The 24,009-nt window shown below is 41.4% G+C and overlaps 2 protein-coding genes and 1 long non-coding RNA gene across 10 annotated transcripts; 2 read left to right on the top strand and 1 right to left on the bottom strand.

The window, feature by feature from the left end:
• Positions 1-3,646: 3,646 nt before the first annotated feature.
• Positions 3,647-8,713, bottom strand: LOC127755555 (uncharacterized). Of its 6 annotated transcripts, none has more exons than XR_008013047.1 (5): positions 8,356-8,713; positions 7,632-7,784; positions 6,810-6,947; positions 4,207-6,693; positions 3,648-4,096 (listed from the first exon to the last, which is right to left on the bottom strand). It is a non-coding gene; the product is annotated as an uncharacterized LOC127755555 (long non-coding RNA). The 6 variants fall into 6 exon arrangements; XR_008013043.1 differs by having other exon boundaries at positions 3,761-4,096; positions 4,207-4,310; XR_008013045.1 differs by having other exon boundaries at positions 3,762-4,096; positions 4,207-4,310; positions 6,810-6,863.
• Positions 8,714-11,407: 2,694 nt separating this feature from the next.
• Positions 11,408-18,297, top strand: LOC127754794 (disease resistance protein RGA2-like). Of its 3 annotated transcripts, XM_052280379.1 has the most exons (5): positions 11,408-15,473; positions 15,564-15,904; positions 16,081-16,151; positions 16,234-16,412; positions 16,757-18,296. In XM_052280379.1, exons 1-3 carry the CDS (start codon positions 11,574-11,576, stop codon positions 16,094-16,096), a joined length of 4,257 nt encoding a protein of 1,418 aa, XP_052136339.1. In that variant the 5' UTR covers positions 11,408-11,573; the 3' UTR covers positions 16,097-16,151; positions 16,234-16,412; positions 16,757-18,296. The 3 variants fall into 3 exon arrangements, with proteins under 3 accessions (XP_052136339.1, XP_052136340.1, XP_052136337.1); XM_052280380.1 differs by having other exon boundaries at positions 16,081-16,412; positions 16,764-18,297; XM_052280377.1 differs by having other exon boundaries at positions 16,081-16,412.
• Positions 18,298-22,718: 4,421 nt separating this feature from the next.
• Positions 22,719-23,765, top strand: LOC127755690 (uncharacterized). Its single transcript, XM_052281368.1, has 5 exons — positions 22,719-22,755; positions 22,951-23,075; positions 23,142-23,330; positions 23,400-23,458; positions 23,540-23,765. The coding sequence occupies exons 1-5, from the start codon at positions 22,719-22,721 to the stop codon at positions 23,763-23,765; spliced, it is 636 nt and encodes a 211-aa protein (XP_052137328.1).
• Positions 23,766-24,009: the final 244 nt, after the last annotated feature.

Below are 24,009 nucleotides of genomic sequence, written 5' to 3'. Positions count from 1 at the left end.
CATGTGTCATGCTGCACCCTTGCGCTATGATTCCTATCACACCACCATGTTGAAGGTTGACATGGGTCATGAGAAATTGAGCAAACGAGGAGAGAAATTAGTGAAAAATGAAGGGAGGGGAAGTTAGAAGAGAAATTTAGTTGTTAGGGGTCTTTTATATCTAATTGAGTTGACGAGGGGAGGATGAAAATACAATAGGGGATATTTGGATTTTTCCATATGAAATTAAGACATATATAAAACACGATCCCTTTTAAAATACCTACCACCACACGTAGCATTAGTAGTGTAGTAGGATCTAAATCCGAACATTAATTATTATGGACATTTTAGGTTTTTTCTTAATTAAGGTGGAAGGGTATTTTAGTGTTTTTGTTGTGGTCCGAATCGGTCGAAAAGATGGGCTGCTATTGATCGGCCCCAGCCGCCCTACTCTCGCGAAGGCGCAGGACGCCGCTGCTCTTCTCACGCTCATGCGTTCTCGCGACTTCCATACATCGTCACTATGTGCGATAGGGTCAGCTCCTACTTTTCCTGTACTAGAAAAATGAAGCTTGCTTATTTATCTTGTGATTTTTTTCCTGGAGCACATGTATACTTTTTAAAGTAATTACTTTGAGACTGATAAAATCTATGTAAATATCATATATTAAAAGTATTATTCAATGTGTACTTGGATTTATGTTTGTAGAATACCTAGGAAGAATTATAGCATGACAGTATACACAAAACAGACAGGTGAATTTCGTCTCACTTTTGTAAATTTAAATTTTGCATATAATAAAATACTTTTTATTTCTTGCTATTTTTCTAAAAAATGTTTTACCTTTTCTATAATATGGGATTAACATGTTTAAGTTACATGCTTCCAATTTTAACATATCACACTTAGCACTAAGGGCATGAATAACGGTACGATCACCGTATACGAGAGAATGCCATTCCGTATATATTTTCTAATGTGGAGGTGAGTGAGAGGAGAGAGAGATGATATGTCTGTTAATTGCTAGATATATATGCTACACACAATATTTTAGACAGCTTAATACCATATATGCACTCCATATACAAAATATAGAACTAAATTTATAATGTATGTAACATGTTATATGAATTCTCTTGTATATCATGTAAATATGTTGTGGGACTATTATAGGGCAACCGCTCTCTAAACTATTTATCATGTTCTTTTTGGATATTGTGCACCAACATCCTAAAATAGTATGTAAATATTGAAATATTAGTAGAATTACTATTTTTTGTCAGCTTTTTATATTTGTTTATACTTATCTTTTTTATACACAAATTTTATTATTTGTTGTTTTATTTTTAAGTAATATATGAATATTATAACCCAATCTAAGCGTGTGCATTTTTTTCTTTATTACGTTGCAAACTATATCGTATTCTCTTCTTGAGAAACATATGCTTTTAAAATGGCATTGACACTGAAATTTGATCATTAATATTCATGCAAATTATATTATTATTATTATTATTAGCTATAAAATTAATACTAATTTAACGTCACAATAATTGTATATGAGACCAATATACTTTGATTTTTTTTATTCCAAGCATGTTATATGCTGCAGTACTCACACCAAGGGTTCAGCTCGACTCGGCTAGCACAGGCGCACAGCACGGCCGAATGTGGTTAGCTGGGATGAGTGTGTTTGGTCTAGATAGCAGGGACGGCAGGCGAGACATCCAGAATTTGCTTGTTATTTTTTGTTTTCTCCCGCACGAAAACAGCAGTAAATGCGTGTGACACAATGGTGGATTTAGTGGATGGTCCCACCCAAAAAAACAGCGATCAACCCCACTATAAAAAATAGCGACTATTAAAAAGAAAAAAAAGCGATCTATTTTACTCCATCCGTCCCAAAATAAGTGTAGTTTTGCATTATTCATGTCTAACCTTTAACCGTTCGTCTTATTTGAAATTTTTTTTATAATTAGTATTTTTATTATTATTAGATAATAAAACATGAATAGTATTTTATATGGGACTAATTTTTTTAATTTTTTCATAAATTTTTCAAATAAGACGTACGGTCAAACGTTAGACACGGATATCCATGGCTGCACTTATATTGGAACGGACGTAGTATTTCTTTTTCCCGGCGCCTGGCACGCACGGCCCATAGGCCCCACACGCGAGTTGCGCGTGTATCGAATTGATCGACGCGACTCTCTCCTCCCCCTAGCCCGTAGCCCTAGCGACGACGCGATCGGGATCGGCGATCTCTGAGACTCTAATCTCATCTGATTTTCTCACGCCACGGCCACGCCACGCGATTACAGTTCACACTTCACAGAGCCACGCCGCCGCCGGCGCTCGCGCGAGCGGGCGCCCCCACGCCCACGCCGCCGCGCGCGAGTCCGCATTCCGCCGCTGGATCAAATCAAGCATCTCCTGCGTACAGTAGCTGCCAGCCATGATCACTTGTGGCAGCACTACTTTGAGGGCATCTCGATCGTTTTCAGGACGTCTCTGGCTTGACAGCTGAGTTGAGATTATTCAGGTTGATCTTTTTGCTTGGTTCAGATTTCAGACCCGTCAGACTATTCAATTCTGTTTTCCTACTCGTTTTACAGGTTCTGAATTTGCCAAATGCCGACCAAACGAACTCAACATGACGTGATTTTGTTGGATGAAGAGGACATAATGAAGACTTTCATGGTCATTAGAAGATATAGACCCGATAAGAAAAAAAAAAGTAATATGGTAATTTTCTTTAGACTTTCATAGCCATACAAGCTTCTGTAAATCAAAATTTTACTTAATTACTAGTTTTATCTATGCTTACATTGTATATATGTGTTTAGGAAAAAAAATTTAGGTCAGACCACCCATATCCTAAATCCGCCACTGGTGTGACAACCCATTTGCCCAATGCTTTAATGACACGTGGCATAAAGTTAAATGGTAAAAATGGACCAATCAGAGATAATTAGATTTGTGAGAAATTGGTGCTGTTCCATAGCACTCGCGAGAGATGTGGGGTTGGGTGCATGTGCCTGCATTCGTTACTGTTGCCGCTGGTGAAGTTGGTGATGGCAAGGCTCTTCTGTCACGTGCCACTCAGGTATCTACATGGCTTTAGAAGATTGGACTGCACTGAGACCTAGAACCTTCCGCAGGGTATTTCATGAAGTATCAGATACAAATCACACCTAAAACGGATTAGTGATATATCCGTGCTAAACACTACGGTGTAATTTTAATTTTCTTTAAAGAATTTTAAAATAGCATGTTACCAAAAATAATTTCTTGTATGATCTATGCAGTTGAGTCTTAATCTAATTTATGTCGTCTGTCAAATATATTCATGGCAAGAATAATATACTGTGTGGGTTTAATAGAACGGATTTTCGCCAATATTTATTTAAAAGATGCATTTTCAACCCTCTAATTTAAATATTTACCAAACAAAAATCAAAAGGTTGAAAGTTTTAAAAATTGAAATGAAAATTTAAAATTTTCAAGTACAATTTTTCATAATTGGAGTAAACAATTTAAACTTAAAAAGTGGATTAAAAAATTTTATGTGCATGAAGATGAGCGGCGAGTGGTGACGAGATAGATAAGGCACACGTTGGCCGCTATCCTTTGAGCACATAGCACAAGGGCATGAATGTAAACCCAAATAACAGTTTGGTATGAAACATATGTCAACGTAATAATAGCATGTTCGTGCTAATGCTACGGCGGCATTTGGAGCAACGACTACTATAACCACAAATTCACAAATAAACAACCATTTATAACACAAGAAGTTCATTTAAAAAATCATATCGATGGTGTTCAAATCCATACAAAGATTATTACAATTTTGGTCATTTACTCATTGCTACATTTCATCAAAGCTACTTGGAAAAAAATATCATCTTCCAGGAATCAAGACAGGGATGAACGATTTCATATCACTGGAACTTTAACCCATGTCTCACCCTTTTGCTAATACTTCATTTCACTCTTCACAACATAGCACAACTACTGCACTTTAGCTAAAAAGACCTTCTCAGCCATTTCACAAGTTCACATGAACAGAACACCATGTTATAACGAAGCAGCCATTTAATAAAACACCTTGTAAATGTTATAACCAATAATTATTGATCAATTTGTAATATATACTGCAGGAAACTCTGGTATGGTGTTAAAAAAATAGATACGCAAAGTTTCTAGCAGCAAATTACCTTGTTGCAATTTACAGGGAGAAAATGATAATACTCATGGCAATACCTCAGATTGAGGGCAAATTACCCCGCAACAGGCATTGGTATTCCATCAAATTTTATGACTGCAAAAGAATAAAAAAAAACTTAGCTTTGATACTGAATACCATCATGTTTCGTTTTCTGCCCCTCAAATCATTTGATCTGAGGCCAAGTAGAGGGAGGAGAAGAACAACATTTGCAGGAACAAAGAATCATGCAGAAGAAATTATGCAGTAATTATGAACATCTTTACATTTGATTTGAGAATAAAATTATAAGCAAATTATGGAGCGGCCAGAATCATGTATGAATGATCCGTAGTTATCAACTGATCTACGATACACTAAAGATGCAAAATGTATGATCAGGGATTTGCTATTAAAAAAATAAAATGGAACTGGATTCATTGTTTTGAAGCAATGCATTTGCTGCTGAAATGGGGAGGATTCCTAACATGAGGTGCTTTTATGTTTCGTGAAAATCATAAGATATCCATGGCAAAGGGAGTAAACCATGAAGGAAATGGTAAGAAATGTGCTCCCGGTCCCCTGGTACAAAACTCATTTACAGACATGTAGAGTCAAGGGACCAACTTTGAAAAAGCTTCCATCAGCAACTCGCCGAACAATATGATAAGCCTGCACGTTTTCTACCCAGGGATAACTCCAGATGATTCATATCATGCAGGTGCTAAAACGGGTGATTAAGCACATATGCTTGACTTGTGATTCATATTTCATGGTAAAGGCTGACTTGGATTTTGCTAACACATACAGACAAAATTGTTGCATTATACTACTTATTTTCACTGCATTGCTATCAGAAACCAAGTTGTCGTTTAATACGATACAAACAAGGAATTCAATTCCAAATCCTTTTCATAGAAGGACAACAAAATTGACAATGCACTATGATGATGGGTGAAAAATCATGAAATTTGTGCAAAGTCATGATTGACAATTTAAGAAAAATAGTGTCACAGTTGTCCCGGACAAGAAACGCCAGGGAAGTGCAGCTCAGGCTCAGATGATGATGATTTACTTCCAAACAGCAGGCAACACTTGTCTAACCGAAAGTGCCCAACCATTCAACTTTCATTCTGAATTTCCGACAGACGACCAAAAGAGAGTAACCGCAAATGAAGATAATGGAGATAAATTACAGGAAGGCAGTGCATCTGCAGCACAAATATGACTCACTAATTCAGACAAAGAATACCAAATCAAATGCATTTGTTCAGATGATTTAGATGAGACATTCAGATGTATCCCTTGTTTCAGAGAACTTTGATTCTACGCAAGTGCTGAGCTTAGTTGCATCTAAAGCAGAGCTAGAAAGGCTAATGATCTTTTGTGTTGTTTTCTCTCTTGGGGAGGAAAAAGACTAATGATATCAATTCAAATGCTATTTTGTCAGTTTAATCAGCCACGGTTGTTGTGTTCCGTTCGAACCATCCTTTTTTTTCTAATACTTATAACTCCATCCACTCAGATCAATCTCAACTTGTTTAAAAATGTGTACATCCATCAGGTATTTTAGTTGATGCAGAGACACATGGAACATATATTACTCCCACAGATATACACCTACATAGCGAAAGTAGTAGAAAGAACTATCCATGTGACAACCTAGTTCCCACTGATAATATTTTTGGTCAGCCAATGCAGTTTGAAAACGAACATCACTTATTGAGCCGGTGTAAATGCCAGCGAACTCCAACTAATATACCCTCTTCCTACTATCGCAATCTTTTCAGGTTTTGAAGGCAGATCAAATAATGTTGCATCTGAATAGACATGATCTATTCCTAGAATATTTGCCATGGATGGACAGCCACCAACTGCTGTGAAGTAAAGTGTTCCCATGGTCATATCATCATCACCTCAAGGGAAACAACATTGCACTGATGTGCAAAAGAAAACATGCATTTTAGTTTCAGGTGTATTTGAGTATGCAGACAGTAAACCAAATATGAAAGCAAACTAAAAGTACTAACTTCTGATGGAAAGTCATATAGTTATTTCACAACATCCTACATTATGAAGCTATATATGAAATCTCAAAAAGCTACATATGGATGGCAGGGAGTTTCAAGGTTGGTGGATTCCGACCACGCACCAAACATTCATTGGTCTTCATGATATTAGTAAATTTTGTTACTGGTGACTAACTCTTTAGCTTAAGCGCTAGAAAATTCAATAGAAAAGCTAAAGATAGATCATGAATTTAGTTTAGCCTGAACTTAAAATAAAATGATGACTAAAACATATCATCAGCTATTTATCATTCCATATATAGGCAGTTCAATTACAGTTTCACAGAAACAGAGGAGAAAAATTAAGGATTTTCAGACAACTACGGTCTGCTGCAAATTATATTTAAAATAGAAAATCCATTAAAAGGTCACCTCTAATGTGCAAATTCTGCAGGATTTATAAGACCGGGGGATAAGGACATAAGTCTTCACTGCAGGTTACAGGAAGATGAGCAGCTATACAAGAAATCATGCAAATTGGAAAACCCGAGGAATTGTAGGAAACCTTTCCTTCACTCCCAGATCACAGAAAAGCAAAAGAACTCACCTTCAATGTCATACAAGGAATTGTAGTGCACCTCACCCAGAAGGTTAACCAAAGCTATATAAAAGGAACGAAGGGAATGATCAAATACCACCATTTTTCATTGGGATAGATTTACCAAACCCATGTGCTACCATGAACCTGGTGCCATACGATTGGAGGTAAAAATATGAGAAATAATTGCAGTGTGTACAAACATGGTAGCATATATACCTTATCAAGTGTAAAACCAACATATACTTTTGTATTAAAAAAATCAGCATAAGCATTTACATGAAAAGTTCAGCATATACGCATCTACAGGAAACCAGAGAGGCCTTATTTGTGTACATACAAGATATTTTTAGGTGACATGTCTAGTATTCATTTGAAAAGGGAACTTTATGGCAACAATAACCAGCGCACAGATTTAACAAAGAAAACACGACTCATATGATTATGAATCGATACCTAGAATGACCCAATAGAACATTCAGTTTATATACTGAAAAGGTAATTCAGTGAAAACATTAAGCTTGTATATAAGGCAATACAACTTCTGACTATTGACTAAAAAGGCCAATTAATATCCTGAACTTCGCTTCTTTTTTTTTTTGGCATTGGAAGAAAAAGAAGTATGTGCAACCAGTTCGTATTAGTAAAGGATTGGTTCCAATTAAATATCATTTTCATTATCTGTAAATATTATTAGGTAGCTTGAGCAATTATTTACCTTGCAAAAAAACAGATCATATCATTGAGATGTTTTACTGTGCTTACAAAGTAATAGAGGTACTTTCACTTTAAAGAGATATAATCAGCAGTCGATCACCTCAAGTGCATTACCAAATATTGTCGGACGACGCGGCAGTGGCGGCGGTGGCAGTTGAGGCGGAGGCCGAGGAGGAAGTCGTCAAAGCAGCGCTCTTGACAACCGAGTCTCAAGCAATTCTTACACTGGAGCACGTCAACCCTTTTGCCTGATCCATGCTAATTCTGCTGAAAACAAAGAAATAACACATATATACCCTCAACAAATTAAAGAAATGGCAAGTACTGAAGTAGGTACTTGACATATAGAGCAAGCAGGTCTGAAGTAGGTAAATTCGACAGAATACTGAAGCTAGTTTATGGTACACATAAATTTGTAAGACTTGATGGAGCAGGCCTTCAATATAATGGTAAATGAGATATTTGCTTAAAGTTGTCTTCAGCTACAAAACATTCTACAGAAAATTATGCTCATATACATTGTAATTAAAGTTGATAATTCTCATGGCCAAAAAAAGTGCAGTTAATGAAATCACCAAAGGTTGAAATCCCAAAATTTCACTAAACGCAACACATTGGTTGTCATTGAATCACTGGAGCATCCAAGATAGAAATCACAAAATACATCAACCTACCAGCCTCCCAGGTGTTTGCAGCAGGAACACAGGGGGACAGGGCACTACCTAGTGGTTACCCCAAGAACCCACTAAATTTTGCACAAACACTCATGTTCTTAGGTTACAGTTCTTGAAGAGTAGTTTTGCTGTTGATCGCGACGGAGATTGGGGATCCGCAGTACCGGTGGCGGGATAACACGATGGCGGCGGCGCGGGCAAGATGCAGGGCGACGGGACGGTCGGCGGTTGAAGAGGGCGAGGCAGGGCGGCACGGCGCGACGGTCAGCGGTAGAAGCTGGCGGGGGCGCGGGCGAGATTAGGGTTAGGGGAGGGAGCAAGGGTGAGAGCCCCTCTGGAAAGAGGATGGTGGAATTGCAAAGAGGAGGGAGGGAGGAATCTGTGGCGGAGGGGAGGAGACCGGCGGTGAGTCGGGGCGAGGGGAGTCGATCGCGAGGAGGGCGAGACCGCAAGAGTGCGGAGGAGGGGGGCGACGGAATTCGGGGAGCCGAAGATCCGGACCATTACACGAGGAATGAAAGATTATGCGATGAGTGAAACCATTTGTTAAACTATAGGGTAGAAGATAGTAGATTATAGGCAAATTTTGCTACAGGGCACTTCGACTTTCTGGTTTTAGCTGTGGGACATCGTCCGAACTCACTTTTGGAGGAAAACACTCCATAACGTGGTAATTTGGCAATGGACATTGAGCTGATTAGAATAATAATTTCCGGTTGGAGAGTAGAGAAAAATCGCATGAAATGGACAATGCGAAGGAGACCAGGCCACTTTGCACGCCGGACGTCCAAACGACACGGTTTTCGCCGACGGCGCTGGTCTTGATGATCGTCGCGGCAGGCATGGCGGCGTCGTCGTCGCGGCGATCGGGGCTTCTCGGCGAGCTGCCGCCGGGAGGAGGACTGTGTCCTTTTGCGCCTCGGGTGCTGGTGATGATGCTGCTGCTTGTGCCTGATGCCTCTCCAATGGCTGTGGTGGCTGTCAGCCTTCCTCTCCGGCGGCGTCGATGTCGTCGCTGCGGCTCGTGGCGTCGCCGTCGAGTTCAGTGGTGGGGCCGGGGCGTCGATGGTGCCGTTTCTGTTGCTCTCTCGTTTGCTGGAGCGTCGATGATGCCGTGGTGGATGGAGTTCTTCTCGCCGCCCCTTCTTCGCCACCGCGCATTGGTGTTACGGTTTCCTCCCGCTGTTGCTGTGATCGCGTGACCTCCTCGGCAGCACCGTCACCGACGTCGAGTTCGACGACAGCCACGACAGGAGTGCCGCCGCCGCCGCTGCCGACACTCCCGTCGGGGAAGGGAATGAGGCGTCTGCGGTGGGGCCGCTAGCGAAGGTCACCACGAGCGCGACGGAGAAGCATGCCAGCACGGCCTTGCTAATCATCATCACATGGCCGTCGCCGCCACCGCCGCCGTGCTTACTGCCGCCGCTTTGTAACCGTTGAGCAACAATGACGATGAGGACGGGGAGAGGAGGCCGTGGAGCTGCACGTGTAGCGACCCGCTACTCCCGCCTCTGTCGACTTGGTCCAGCACCGACAACCACGCCTTCCTTGCCATCTCACGATGGCGTTATCTTCTAGGAGAGAAGATAGAGAGAGAAGAGAAGAGAGATAGGAGAGCTGACGTGTGGGCTTAAGGGTATTTTTGATATTTCACGTGATTTCTATCTCCTCTTTAATCGGAAATTGTTATTCTAATCGGCGCGGTGTCCATTGGCAAATTAATGTAAAATCAAAGGTGTTTTTTTATTATTCTGTGATAAACAATTGGTATTGAAGATTATTGGTTTTGTTATTTGGAATTTATTCACGAAGTGGTTTTGGAGATGATTGGATTTACAGGTAAATCGCAGATTCTGTTATTTCATGTGACCGGTCAGATCGGACACTGTGTGCCGGTTAGACCCGCGTGTATTGCACGGTCAGACCGGCGCAGCTCGCGGTCTGACCGACTAACTCTGCGTCAGTTTCGGTTTTGGGTTGTTTGTTTGGATATCCGTGATTGTTTCATGATTATGGCTTCTAGATGGATACTATACGTATGTAATACTATTGTTTGCTACTAATGAGTCAAGTTGGAGATAGCTTGGTCTCGGAATATGGTTTCTTTGTTTATTTCATGTGTAGGTGACTCGATGCCTCGGGAGAGTATTTGCGGTGATGGATCGGGAGTCGGCTTGGGGATAAGACGACATCCGTGGTGATCAGAGATCACGCGGGATACTTAGGCTAGAGTTGATGCACGTGGTTGATGGAGATTCCATATGGCATACGATGGAGGTATCATGTGCGTATGGGATACGGAGTTGAATTTGGAAGGAGTCCAAATTTGATATGATTGGTTATGTAAAGTTTGTGTCTTGTACTAGAGGGTTTCCTAAGGTGTTTAGGATTTCTAATATGAGTTTGGTTCGTGGCTTTAGGCTGCCTACCTCGGGTATAAATAGAGGGTGAGCGTGATGCTTCCCTGTATCGCTTTAGAGAGCAATTGAGTTGAGTTTTGAGTTGGGGTTTCGAGTTTAGTTGAAATTTTTGTAAGGAGTGCTGTTGGTGCACTTTGTAAACACAGAGAGAATCAATACAGTCGTCATCCACTTTAAGAGTTTTTCGATTTGTGTTTCATCGGGTTTCGGCGGTCAGACCGGCGGCGGGCAGCGGTCAAACCGGCGGGAGCGAGGCGGTCAGACCGGTTAATCTACATCGGTCAGACCGACGACATCTGAGTGGTCAGACCGGCATGGCAACTTCGGTCAGACCGATCTCCGTCGAATTCGAGGGTAACTTTTATTTCCGCTAAAAGTTTTCGGTTTTTGGGTATACCAACCATTCACCCCCCTCTGGTTGGCTTAGTTACTGTGATTCGATCCTACAATTAACACGTTTATGGAGTGTTTTCCCCCAAAAGTGAGTTTGGGAGGTGTCCCACGGCTAAATCCACGAAGTCGAAGTGTATGTAGCAAAATTTACCTAGATTGTACCATACATCAATCACATTTTTTTTCCAGATGTACCTTTCACTACCCAATACTACACCATCTCATGTATGGTACAAATAAACCTCATATATTGGATCTAATATAATTGGTGGTTCAGATTCACCCGAGAGTACTTACAAAAATTCTAAAACGAAACCATCTTATAAACGTGCATCCTTGCGAGTTGCGATGGAAGTTGGTCATCACTAGTCTTTTTTTAGTCACGATTGAATAGCGAAGTCAACAGGTTTGGTCCAGTACATTTATCTTCATCACAATCATTAAGAAAATGGAAATGAGACAGATCAACAGTCAACGCTCCACCTTCTCCTCTCAACTCTCTTGCTGAGATCCTGAGACCCGACTTTTCACGCTGATATCGCCGCCGGCAGCGCCTGTTGCTGCTACTCATGGATGTGGTGGGGGCGGCGTCCTGGCTGGTTCAGGTCGTCCTGGAGAAGCTCGTCGGCGACGGCATCGACGCCGCCTGGGCCGCGGCGCGCGCCGGGGGGGACCCGGGCCGCGCCCACGGCGGCGACGTCCGCCGCCTCGGCTCCCGCCTCCAGAGCCTCCACGCCCTCCTCTCCGAGGCCCAAGAGCACGCGCCCATGGCACGCAGGCGCAGCGAGGCCCTCCTTCGCTCTCTCCGTAGCCTGCAGAGCCTCGCCACCGATGCTGACAACCTGCTCGACGAAATGCTGTACCACCAAATCCACCGACGGCTACATCCGGACGAGCCTAGTACCTCCTCCAACTCTTGCTCCTCATTGTTTGCAGTCCAACTAGTGGAGCCCAATAATCGCGTTGCCAAGAGGGTGCGCCATAGTGGAGATGGCGATACCACCGGTAGAATTAAAGACATCCTAGAGCGGATGTGTGAAGCCGGAGATGATGTTCGTGAGGCAATCAAGATGGAGAAACTGGACGTCAGTGCCGCTGGGGGAGGCCAAGATGATCGTATAATTCAACGGAGGCCAACAACATCTTACTCCACTGAGCCAAAGGTGTTTGGGAGGGACACCGTGAAGGATCGCATTGTGGTGATGTTGATTAGCTCAGAGACATGTGGTGCTGATTTGGCAGTCCTTCCAATTGTGGGGAATGGTGGCGTTGGTAAAACTACACTGGCACAGCTAGTCTACAGTGACACAAGAGTGCAAGCTCAATTCAGCAAGCGAATATGGATTTCAGTGTCTGTTGACTTCGATGAAGTTAGGCTTACTCGTGAGCTACTCGATTGTGTGTCCAATGGTGTCAATAAGCATGGTGGTATCACTAACCTGAATAAGCTCCAAGAGATTCTTGAGGAGGATCTTAAGTCCGAGCGGCTACTCCTTGTTTTGGATGACATGTGGGAAGACAATGATAAAAGCCGTTGGAACAAGCTATTAGCACCTCTGAGATGTAGTTCATTGAGGGGCAATGCAATCTTGGTTACAACAAGAAATCACTCTGTAGTAAAAATGATTGCTACAATGGATCCTATCCATTTGGATGGTTTGGAAGATGGTGACTTTTGGCTTCTGTTCAAGGCATGTGCATTTGGTGATGAAAAATATGAAGGGCATCCAAGTTTGCAGGTTATTGGGAAGTGCATAGCTAACAAGTTGAAGGGTTATCCCTTAGCTGCAAAAAGTGTTGGTGCCCTTTTGAATAGAGACCTTGATGGTGGGCATTGGATGAGCATATTGCAAAGTGACGAATGGAAACTGCAGAGAGGACCTGATGATATCATTCCAGCATTGATGCTTAGTTACATACACTTGCCTTTTCATCTACAAAGGTGTTTTTCTTACTGTGCATTGTTTCCTAAGGGTCACAGGTTTGATGGCTTAGATTTGGTCCGTGTTTGGATATCACAAGGTTTTGTTTCTTCGAACAATAAGAAAATGGAGGACATTGGCCATCAATATTTGAATGATTTAGTGGATTGTGGATTTTTTCAAAGAAGCACATACTATTCTATGCACGACCTGATTCATGACCTGGCACATATTGTTTCAGCAGATGAATGCCATATGATTGATGGTTTTAATTCAAGTGGAATAGCTCAGTCAACCATTCAACATTTATCTATTAATACAAGGTATGCTTATAAGTGGGATGTATATTCCCAGAAGTTTTATTCAAAAGATGACTTCAAGAGGAAGCTTACTTATGTTGGTGAAACAGTGCAAACCAGGAACTTGAGTACATTAATGCTATTTGGAAAGTATGACGCAGACTTTTCTGAAACTTTTTCCCATATTTTTAAAGAAGTGCAATATCTTCGTGTTCTGAGGCTACCCACGCTCACTTATAGCATAGACTATTTACTCTCTAACTTCAGCAAATTGATCCATCTTCGCTACCTTGAGCTAATATCCAGTGGTCCTGGTGGACCCTTGCCAGAGGTTATATGTCAGCTTTATCATCTACAGGTCCTTGATGTCGAGTACTGGGTACACCTCTCCACTTTACCAAGAGCCATGAATGATCTTGTCAACTTGAGGCATTTTGTTGCCCGTGGTGAATTGCACGCACTGATTGCTGGAGTTGGGAGATTAAAGTTTCTCCAGGAGTTAAAGGAATTCCGAGTTGGAAAGACTACTGACTTTCAGATTGGACAGTTGAATGGATTAAGGGAATTGGGAGGATCATTAGCAATTTACAATCTAGAGAACATATGTAGCAAAGAGGAGTCTAAGAATGCTGGATTAAGGGATAAAATATACCTAAAGGATTTGTTGCTATCATGGTGTAGCAACCGATTTGAGGTAAGTTCTGTTATCGAGGAAGAGGTGCTTGAGAGCCTTCAACCACACTCTGGGCTTAAGTGTCTAAGTATAAATGGCTATGGAGGTATTTCTTGCCCAACATGGTTGAGCTCCATTAATCCACTCATCAGCTTAGAGACTATCTGTCTAGATAGTTGCACAAAATGGGAGGTCCTTCCACCGCTTGGGCAATTTCCACTCCTTAGAACACTGCATTTGATTCAGTTGCCTTCTTCAAGGGTTGTACCAACTGTATCCAGTGACGACTGGACTGGTTCTGAAAAACATATTATATTTCCATGCCTAGAAGAACTTGTGATAAGGGATTGCCCTGAACTAAGGACATTAGGATTGTCACCATGCTCTTTTGAAACTGAAGGCTCTCACACATTTGGCCGTCTCCATCATGCTACTATCTATAACTGCCCTCAACTAATGAATTTACCACAATTTGGTCAGACGAAATATTTGTCCACAATATCTATTGAGGGAGTAGGATCATTTCCTTACATCCGATTGTTTGTGCGAGCATTGTATATCAAGGGATGCACTAGCCCAAGTAAATTGGATCAAATATTAATGTTGATTGAGGGCAACCTATGTCTTCTTGAGAAATTAACAATTGAGAGTTGCCTCGATCTTACATATTTGCCATGGAAAACACTCAGCAAACTTGTCTCTTTGGAGATGCTGGTAATTGTGGACTGCCCAAGGCTTTCTTTGACTTTATATCCATATAACCAAGATGGGGGTAATTTTTCTTTCATGTCATTGCTCAACAAGCTTGTAATCCGAGCATGTAGCATTACAGGGAAGCAGTTATCTCACTTGATCTTACAGTTGCCCTTCCTTCATTACTTGACAATTGGAAAGTGCCCAAAGATAACATCCTTGTTGCTTGGTGATGTGATTAATGGGAGTGACAGCTCTTCAACATCTGATTACCTCCAATTGACAACTGATGGCATGTTGCAAATACCATCTCATCTCTTAATTCAACTTCAGTATTTGAGCATAGATGACTTTCCAGATCTGGTTCTACTCTGGAAAGAAGGCTTCCATGGATTCACCTCACTTTGGACCCTACACATCACAGGATGCACACAACTTCTCTCCCCCATGATAACAGAAAACAAAAGATCCAACAAAAACTCTTCCCTCCTGCCACCATTACTACATGACCTTATGGTTACTCATGTGCATAATGAGTTGCTACCTTTCTTGCTCTCGAACCTCACCTCGTTATCCATATTTGCAATATCTAACAGTCCAGAGTTATCATCCCTTGTTCTTCATTCTTGCACATCTTTAGAAACTTTGATCATTGAGAAATGTGTTGGGCTGTCTGCTCTAGAGGGTTTGCATTCCCTCCCCAAACTTAAGCATCTACGGATTTTTCAATGCCCTAGTTTGGCTAAAACATGGGGCCCTTCCTCAGTGGACAGGCCAGGTTTCTCTTTATATCTAGACAAGCTTGAAATTGATACCACTGTGTTATTTAACACAGAAGTTTGCAAGAAGCTTCCATCTCTTCGACATTTAGTGTTTTTCATGGTAACTATTAACACAATTAGTCAATAATTTCGTTGGAACAGATAAACTTGCTCAATATACAGTGGTTTCTCATCACTTCATTTTTTGCAGGCAAAGAATGTGAGATCCTTCACAGAAGAAGAAGAAAAAGCACTTTGTTACCTCACATCTCTCCATGTACTTGATTTTTGTTATTGCCCTAATCTCCTATCACTGCCTAAAATGTTGCATTGCCTTTCTTCCCTGAAGCAGTTGTCAATCAAGGCTTGTCCAGGAATTAAATCATTGCCAGAAAATGGCCTCCCAGCTTCCTTACACGAGCTCTACGTGAGCAGTTGCAGTGCAGAACTAAAGGAGCAGTGCAAGAAGACAAAAAATGTTAGATGTGTTTATGTTGATAGAAATGCAAGCAAATTCATAGTTATATGCAAGCTGCTACGTCTCTATTTTAGGTATTATTTTACAGTTTTAAAAAGATTAGCACTTTTATTTTGTGTTTTAGACACTCGTGGAATGGGTGCTCTCTGTATAATTGTTTTAACTGTATCAATTGATTAGTATTTATTTTTGGTGAATAACTGGTATTGCTAACCTCAGTTTATTTTTTGCCAACCTGGTTCATTTGTAGGAAACGGAAGAGATGAGAAAAATGAGAACTACTAGTTATGAATGAACCTTCAGTTTCTCAATTTATAAAAGGCATGCCTATGCTTCGCTTAATTGATTATTTTTTGTCACAAGAGGAGGATAGAAGATATTACTGATGAAGGTTCACATGCAGATGAATTCAATAAACCTTGTGTGCACTCAACCATTCTGTTTAATATAGTAGTCTCCTCAGATATCTGTAACTGGATGGAGCTTGAAATGAAGATGCCATGACTTCAGCAGATTAGTTAGGCTGCTTCATCACCAGCTGGATCAATAACTACTGTCTACATGAAGTCAAGACAAAACAAGGTGTGGCTACACTTCTTTGCAGAAGATTTGTTTCAATTGCGTTTGCCATTATTTTGTATTAAATCATCTTTTCATAACAACAAATAAATATTTATTTGCGATACCTGAAGTGTCCTTGTTCTGACTGTGGAAAGAACATAGGTGCAACTGCAAGTTTGCAAACTACTATATTATATAGAATAATTGATCTTTCTCTTGGAAACAACCACTGTTTAGTATATGTTCATTCAGTAGTCAGCACATCAGTAAAATAAAACAAAAAACTATTTAGCTGCTATTTATTCTTGTAAATGAGGGAATTACGATATTAACTATATAGTTATTCTGATTTGATTTTGTTTAAGGTTTTAGCAAGCCGATGGGGGATTTTATTTTTGTGTGTTTTGGAGGATCACCAAGCTGGGAGCATGGCAGCGATCACTATGGCTGCAACCAAGAACTGGGGGAAGCAATGAGCTCATGGTCCTAACCAAGTAAGCAGCTGGCAGCTGCACTGTTTTACTGTGGTAGTATTGCTCTATTCTGGTTCTGCATTACCGATCTTCATGGCTGTGAATAGCTAGGAATTTTTTAACAGACAAATCGATCACCATTGCCCTTCTCTTTTCCCCTTGAGCATTTTGGTTAGGTGATAATGGGGAAGTCTGCACTCCGAGAGTGGGACTGGGAGCCCATGCCCTTTCTGCAGAACTTATTTGTCTCTGCACATAATAATATATCGTTTAATTTCTTCAGAGTCCTATTTACTATCGCCACTACAGTTGTTTTCAGAACTGGACTAGTCATCTCTGAACTCTGATAGCATGCATAGGAATGCTGGACAGTGCTATATATCTCCTTTGATTCTTGAATTAGTGATCTTTTTTTCCTTCAAATTGACTGATGAGTTACTTATTTCAATCCTGTTCGACATCCTACCTTTCCACTTTCCATATGTCCCATTCGAATCCTTTATTCTGTTGTTTATTTCTGCAGACCTACTTGTGTGCTGACATAACTACTTTATTGTGCCTCCATTTCTTAAATATCTTCAAGTCCGTACATACACGACATTTTCTCATAAATAATATATTAGATGGAAGGGCCAAAATGTTTAGCAGCACATACTTGTTCTAATAATCATGGCCATCTTAGTAGACGCTTATTTTTTTGCATTCGGCTTGTACTAGTCTAATACTTATACTTGCATACATTTACGATAGATATTGCAATCATTTGAACTATGCTGCTCCAAGTCAGGGCCGGCCGTGATAGTGTGCTTTTGCAATATGGCGGGCTGGCCTGGGGCAGCGCGGACAGTGCGATCGTCCTGGCTATACACAGCTATACATGCATATATAGTTTGGTTGCTTTGCGCTGGAGTATTAGTTAATCTCACCTTTAAAACCAGGCCATTAATTTATCCTTATCATCACTAGTACAGAACCTTCTATGTGTAACGGCCTCTAACATGCCTTCAGCCGTCTTGTCGATGGCAGTTGGTTCTCTTTAAACGTCCTGAGAAACCTACCCCAAAAAATAAGATTACAATGCCTTGGGCTCCCGTTTGGCCCAACTGGGGGTGCCAACATGCTCACCATGTGGTGAGTGGTGGGCCTGGCGAGACCCAACCTGTCCGAAACGGTGCCACGGATCCATTCTTGCCCATTTGGCTGTGTCAGGTGTCGCTGGGCATGCACGACCGTGTCTAGGGCTAATGACTCAGCTCTAGTGTCTTATCTACTACGCCTTTTCGACTTCAGATTGGTGGGGGTTCCTTACATAAACCCATTTCACTTATGGCGGAGAGCATTGCTTCACAGCTGGGTGTTGTCACAGCCTGAATTTCCATTTCAGGATTTATAAATTATTTAATAAACTAGAAAGGTAGCCCAATTTCCATTTCAGGATTTATAAATTATTTAATAAACTAGAAAGGTAGCCTGCGCACATGCGCGGCAACTGGGCACCTCCAAACATAATATGAGTGAAATTTTATTATAAATATTTATGTGCAGGTGGATTTTTATCAAAATATTTTTATTTTATTCTAAACTAAAATTAAACTTATTTTGTGTGCTTTGAACCCTGCTTATTTTTTTTACAATTAACCTTGCAACATATAAATTATAAAATAAAATTACTTGAGATCGTGCGATTTTGAATTGATGAGAAAATATTGTGTCGAAATAGTGGAGCGATTCTTAAGAGAAAATTTAGGATATTTTAACTCCCTAGAAATATATCTTACAACCCAAAAGAAATCCAATAATATCAATTTTTTGATTTATTGTATTTTAGTTTTTATATTTTCTTTTCATTGCAACAGTCCTCGTAAAATGTTTGACTTTTTCTATTTGCAATGGGTTTTAGATCTAGCATCATTTGTTCAAATTTCAATTTATGTCATGTCCATTTTTATTTTTTTGGGAGATTTTCATTCTATAAACCATCCTTGAAATGATATGATCTTTGCAAATCGAGACAAAAATATAAGTGCATATAACATGGCATAGCGTAAAGGCATACGCTCTAAATTTCTCTCATCAAATATTAAAGTAATGGTCATGGAGTTTTTAGCAAATCATCACTGAAGTGGAGTATCTTATAACAAATACACGTTTATAGATTGTTCTACACTTTATAATTTACTGTAGCATGTTTTACCAAAAATAGAAAAATGGACATGGTATTTAATTATTATATGAAATTAACTTGATTTATTGCTAAGGCCACCTCCAGGTTGTTTAAATATTAAGATTTCTTGGTGCAAACCACACGCTTATCAGTATGATATTCAACTGGACACATATTTATTTTCAACCTATTATCTATATTGCTAGATGAATACTTATTATGATTAGTGACTCGATAGATCATATGTGTAATTCGGATGCTATGATCATCTTTCTTTTGAATATTTATTTATCTCCTAATAAGATCATTTTAAAAGTACCAAGGTCAATTTGTATAGATACATAGCCCTCGTATACATGTTATGAGAAATTAATTAAGCTGGTAGAAAGTCGTTAGATGCCTAACGGGATATGAGTAAGATGGAGGTACATTTGTGTTTTTTTCCATATAGAGAATTTTAATTTCAATTGCCAAGGAGATAAAAAACAGAGAGAAAAGAATGGCGCACACTGTACACGGGCAGAGAGGAAGGGAGGTTTGGATTTTTTTTCTAAATGATTAATCTAACAACCTAAAATAATGTGTCTGATGTTTAAGTCAAAGCCGATGGTCAAATGTTTTATTTTCTTGTTAGAATTTTTAGGATTTTTTTTTACTTAAGAAAATGATGTAATATCTTATGAGCGTTCTCTGATTTAAGAGAATGATGAAATATCTTAAGATTAAGAGTGTTTATAAGATGTGTAACGGACTCCGCATGCCGCAAAGAAGAATGATGGAGGGAAGGAGGTTGGATTTTTTCCCCAAAATTTCTAAGATTTTTCTATAATTTAGGAATGTCATATAGCAGCAGAAGAGTTTATAAGATGTTTAATGGATTTTAACGCCACGCTGGGATGGGGAGGAAGGGCAAGAAGTTTAGGTTTTTTCTTATTACAGAAACCTAACAAATCAATAGCCGGATGCTTTGTTCTTTTTAAAGATTTTCTAGTATTTTCTCTAATTTAATAGCACCACGTAGTAGCTTAGAAGCGTTCATTGGATGTTTAGCATGACAGAGCGAGAACTGATAGACCTAGCAGGTGGAGGTCTATTTATGGTTTTTTTAATGTAGAAATAATTTTGATTTTAATTTCATATGAAGATAGCTCGTTCGTACCTACATGACGCGGGAGGTTCTGGATGTGTCTTTTTTTCTGAAAAAAATGATCTAACCTTCTAAAATAAAATAATGGATCCACTGATTTAAATGAAAATCGATGATCGGATAAGAGTACCACTTGGCGACCTAAAAACATTTTGTAAGGTGTCACTTGGTGGCTTAGGAGCATTTATGGGATGTTTAATGGACTTTTAAGTATATAATAGTATTTTTTCTATAATTTCTAAGATTTTCTTTAATTTAAGAATTAATGTCATATAGCAGTTTAGAGGCGTTTATAAAATATTTAATAAACACCGCACGGGCTGGGAAGGGAGGGAGAGAGGTTTGGGATATTTTATTAAAAAAAATCTAACAACTAAATGTATCCATCAACTTAAGTAGAAATCGATGGTTGGTTGCTTTGTATTTTTAAGATTTTCTAGTACTTTATATAATTTAATTGTGCCATCTAACGATTTAGAAGCGCTCGTAGGATGTTTAAAGCTGTGACGGAGGAAGAGCTGCTAGACCTAATAGTTGGTCTATTTGTGATTTTCTGAAAGAAAAAAAAATTGATTTTAATCTCATGAAATAGAAAATAACAGATGAAGGAATAGAAGGGAAGTACCACAGTAGAAGGAAAGTACCACAGTACGTACGTTCGTATAGTACATACGCTAGGAAGTTCGTATGATGCCAAAACTATGATTTTGTTTGTTTGTACATTGGTTTTGGATGTGACTTTTTCTTTTCTAAAAAGAAATATCTAACCATCTAAAATAAGTCCACCAACTTTAAAAATAGATGGTTGGATTTCTCTTATTTATTAGAGTGCCACTCGGCGACTGAAGAACATTTATAGGCTGCCACTTGGCGGTTTGAGAGTGTTTATAGGAAGTTTAATGGAATTTTAGTATATAATAGTAGATAGATTATTATAGAATTTATATTAAAGGTTCATTAATTTACAAGTGAAGTTAAATGTGGAAAATAAAATTTCCTAAGCATAAAGCATGGTTGGATTTAATTGATATTTGTCGACGGGGGATACTCGTAGACCGGATATAGAGGGTATTGGGATACGTTGGTACGAGGATCGACGTAGTACGACATCAAGCAAACAGGAAACAAGGATTATACTGGTTCAGACCCCTTGATAGGTAATAGCCCTAATCCATTTGATATGGGATTATATAGTGGAAACCACAGACTACAAAGAGAATAGCAGAACTTGATGATACCGACGAGACTGTAGTCGAGTTGGCTCGACTAGATCACCCCGGCGACTTGGCTCCTAAAGGCTCCGACTTCGTAGGCTGCGGTGGTTGTGTTGGCGGTAAGAATCGATCCCTTAGGTCCTCTCGGGGGTCCCTTTTATACCGCAGGTCAGTTGGTCTCCAAGTAGGACTCTGAGACATCGGACTCTACACGATACAGTGACGACCCAGTTCTGTCCGAGTAGGACTCCTTCCATCTGTGGACTCCGTGATGGATTTCCTTAGCGTGTATAGAGAACGTCCGTATACGCGCAGGTATGCCATATCAGTGTACGACGTATATCCAAGAGTAGAGGGTATACCTTATCCGTAACCCTGACAGTAGCCCCCGACTTCTGCTAATGAACTCATGTAACTGATCACGACTTCAGATGTCGGAGTCGTTGTCATTCTCGACTGGTCGATCTCGGTGTGAGAACACCATGTGAAGTTCAACGGTCATAAGTGAATTTAAATTGAAGTCCAAAAACTGCTGCACGTAACGGACCCAGAAATTTCCGGCGGCCATCTCTCTCCTTTTCTTGGAATTCGCACCGTTGATAGTGCGCCTATTTAAGGGAGTTTTGTGGATCCATTTTGAAGTCCGCCTGGTGCGAAAAACTTTCCAGCCTCCAAGCTTTCCTCGTCTTCTCCGCTCCCGTAAAAAGAAAACCCTAGCTTGGTCATCTTGGTCCCTTCTCCGGCTATCTCCGGCAGCAACGGATCTCGACAAGTCCACTTCCACCAGTTCGTCCCTGAAGAAGCTGCAGGAAGACGGCGCTCTCCGTAGTCGTGGGACTATGGAGAGAGAACCAGGAGGTACTGAACCCAAACCCGTCCTGGGCCGCATGGTTGCGGTTGAGGACTATATTCTTTATGGTTTTCTTCCTCCACCTTCCGAGTTTCTTCTCCTCGTCTTGAATTTCTACGGTCTTTCTTTGCTCCACCTGAACCCCAATTCTATCGCCTTCCTCAGTATTTTCTCCTATCTTTGTGAGGCCTACATTGGGGTAGAGCCCTTTCTTGATCTCTTCCGTTTCTACTATGAGTTGCGCTGGATGGAACCTAAAAAGGTGTCCGGATGTGTCGGTTTCCGGCTTCGGGATGGCATGAAGTCGCGATACATCCCCTTCCAGTGCCCCTCTTCTCGTAGCAAATGGCGGGGGAGGTGGTTCTATCTTCAGATAGAGAATTCGGATCCAGTCTTCGTTGTTCCTGAGGAGCAACCAGATAAGATTCCCGAACGGACCACCAAACCCGCCCTAACCCCCTCCCTTCAGTCTTTCATCGATGTCATTGATGACCTCCGAGTACGAGGATTGTTGGGGTATGAAGTCGCTGCCGACTTCATCGGTAGGCGGATTCAGCCGCCCCAGGCCCGAGCCCACCCAGCCTTTGACTATTCTGGGCCAGAGGACGCGACCCGGGTTTCTCCTCGGGGTATTGTTCTCGTATTTCATATTGCATTCTTTATTTGCGTGTTTCTCCTGACTTATTGAGTTCCAACTTCTCGATCTTACAGATTTAAACAGCGAAACCGTGGAGCGCCGCATTGGTCAGGTGATGATCAGCGGCACTACTACGGCGAGTAAAGTCCCCGTCCCCCTTTGCGAGAAGGGGAAGGTCGATCACGAGGCTGCGATCAACGTGAGTGTATTTGAGAACTCCTTTACTTCTTCTTTTCTGGATCGCACTGTGACTTCATGTATGCAGGCCCTTCCTCTGACTGACGTCATCGGGCCGCTCGTGGACCACCAGGCGGTGGCTTCGTTGAAAGAGGGCGTCGCCCAGGAGGCGTCCGACGTTGCTGCTGCTGCCACGACCAGTGGCGGCAACATTCCGAAGAGGGGGAGGAAGTTTTCCTCCGTGCTTGGTAATCGTCGGAAGGCGCCCACCCCATCGGTAAGCCCCTTTGGTTCTTTATTGCGTAGTCAGAATATCTTGTCCTCACACCGTACTCGTTTTACTTAGGCCTCGGATGCATCTCCCCCGCCTCAGCGACGGCAGAGGCTGGTGACACTTGGCGAGAAGTAAGTAGACGAATTTGAGGTCTTTTAATTCATCAAACTTTGGCAGCCTGTCTTCATGGCAATCACGGAAATCCTTCACAGGGCGGCGCGGGCGAAGGCGGTGCAAAACGGGTCTGGAGGGAACTCCAGTGCGTCTCCTGCAGCGGCTTCGACAGATGTCGTGGTCGTGCCCAGGAGTCGTGAGGCGACGCCCAGCGGCCTTGCCGGCGGCCTTGTGCCTGCTCGAGGCCCGCCTGCTGACATCCTCACCTGGGGGAGCTCCAAATCGAGATGGAGCGCATCCTCCAGGTCGGTGCTCGCGGCATAGGGTGCGAGATTGAGGAGGCGAAGGCAGCGGTGGCGTTGTCGGCGAACAAAAGCACCGACAAGCTGGCGCGTGACCTGGCGCGGACCTCTAGAAGATGAGGGAGCTGGTGGCCGGCAACAAGCGGCAACGACAGGGGCGCGAGCACCGCATGTCGGAGCTCGAGAACAACCTGTCGGAGATCCGTGGCTCGCTACGGGTTACCTAACCAGCTTGCACCAGCTCGCCGGGGAGTGTGGCGTCACGA

The sequence above is a fragment of the Oryza glaberrima genome, chromosome 11 (assembly GCF_000147395.1).
Source record: "Oryza glaberrima chromosome 11, OglaRS2, whole genome shotgun sequence".
Classification (NCBI taxonomy): Eukaryota; Viridiplantae; Streptophyta; class Magnoliopsida; order Poales; family Poaceae; genus Oryza; species Oryza glaberrima.
This window is presented reverse-complemented; position numbering and strand designations above follow the sequence as displayed.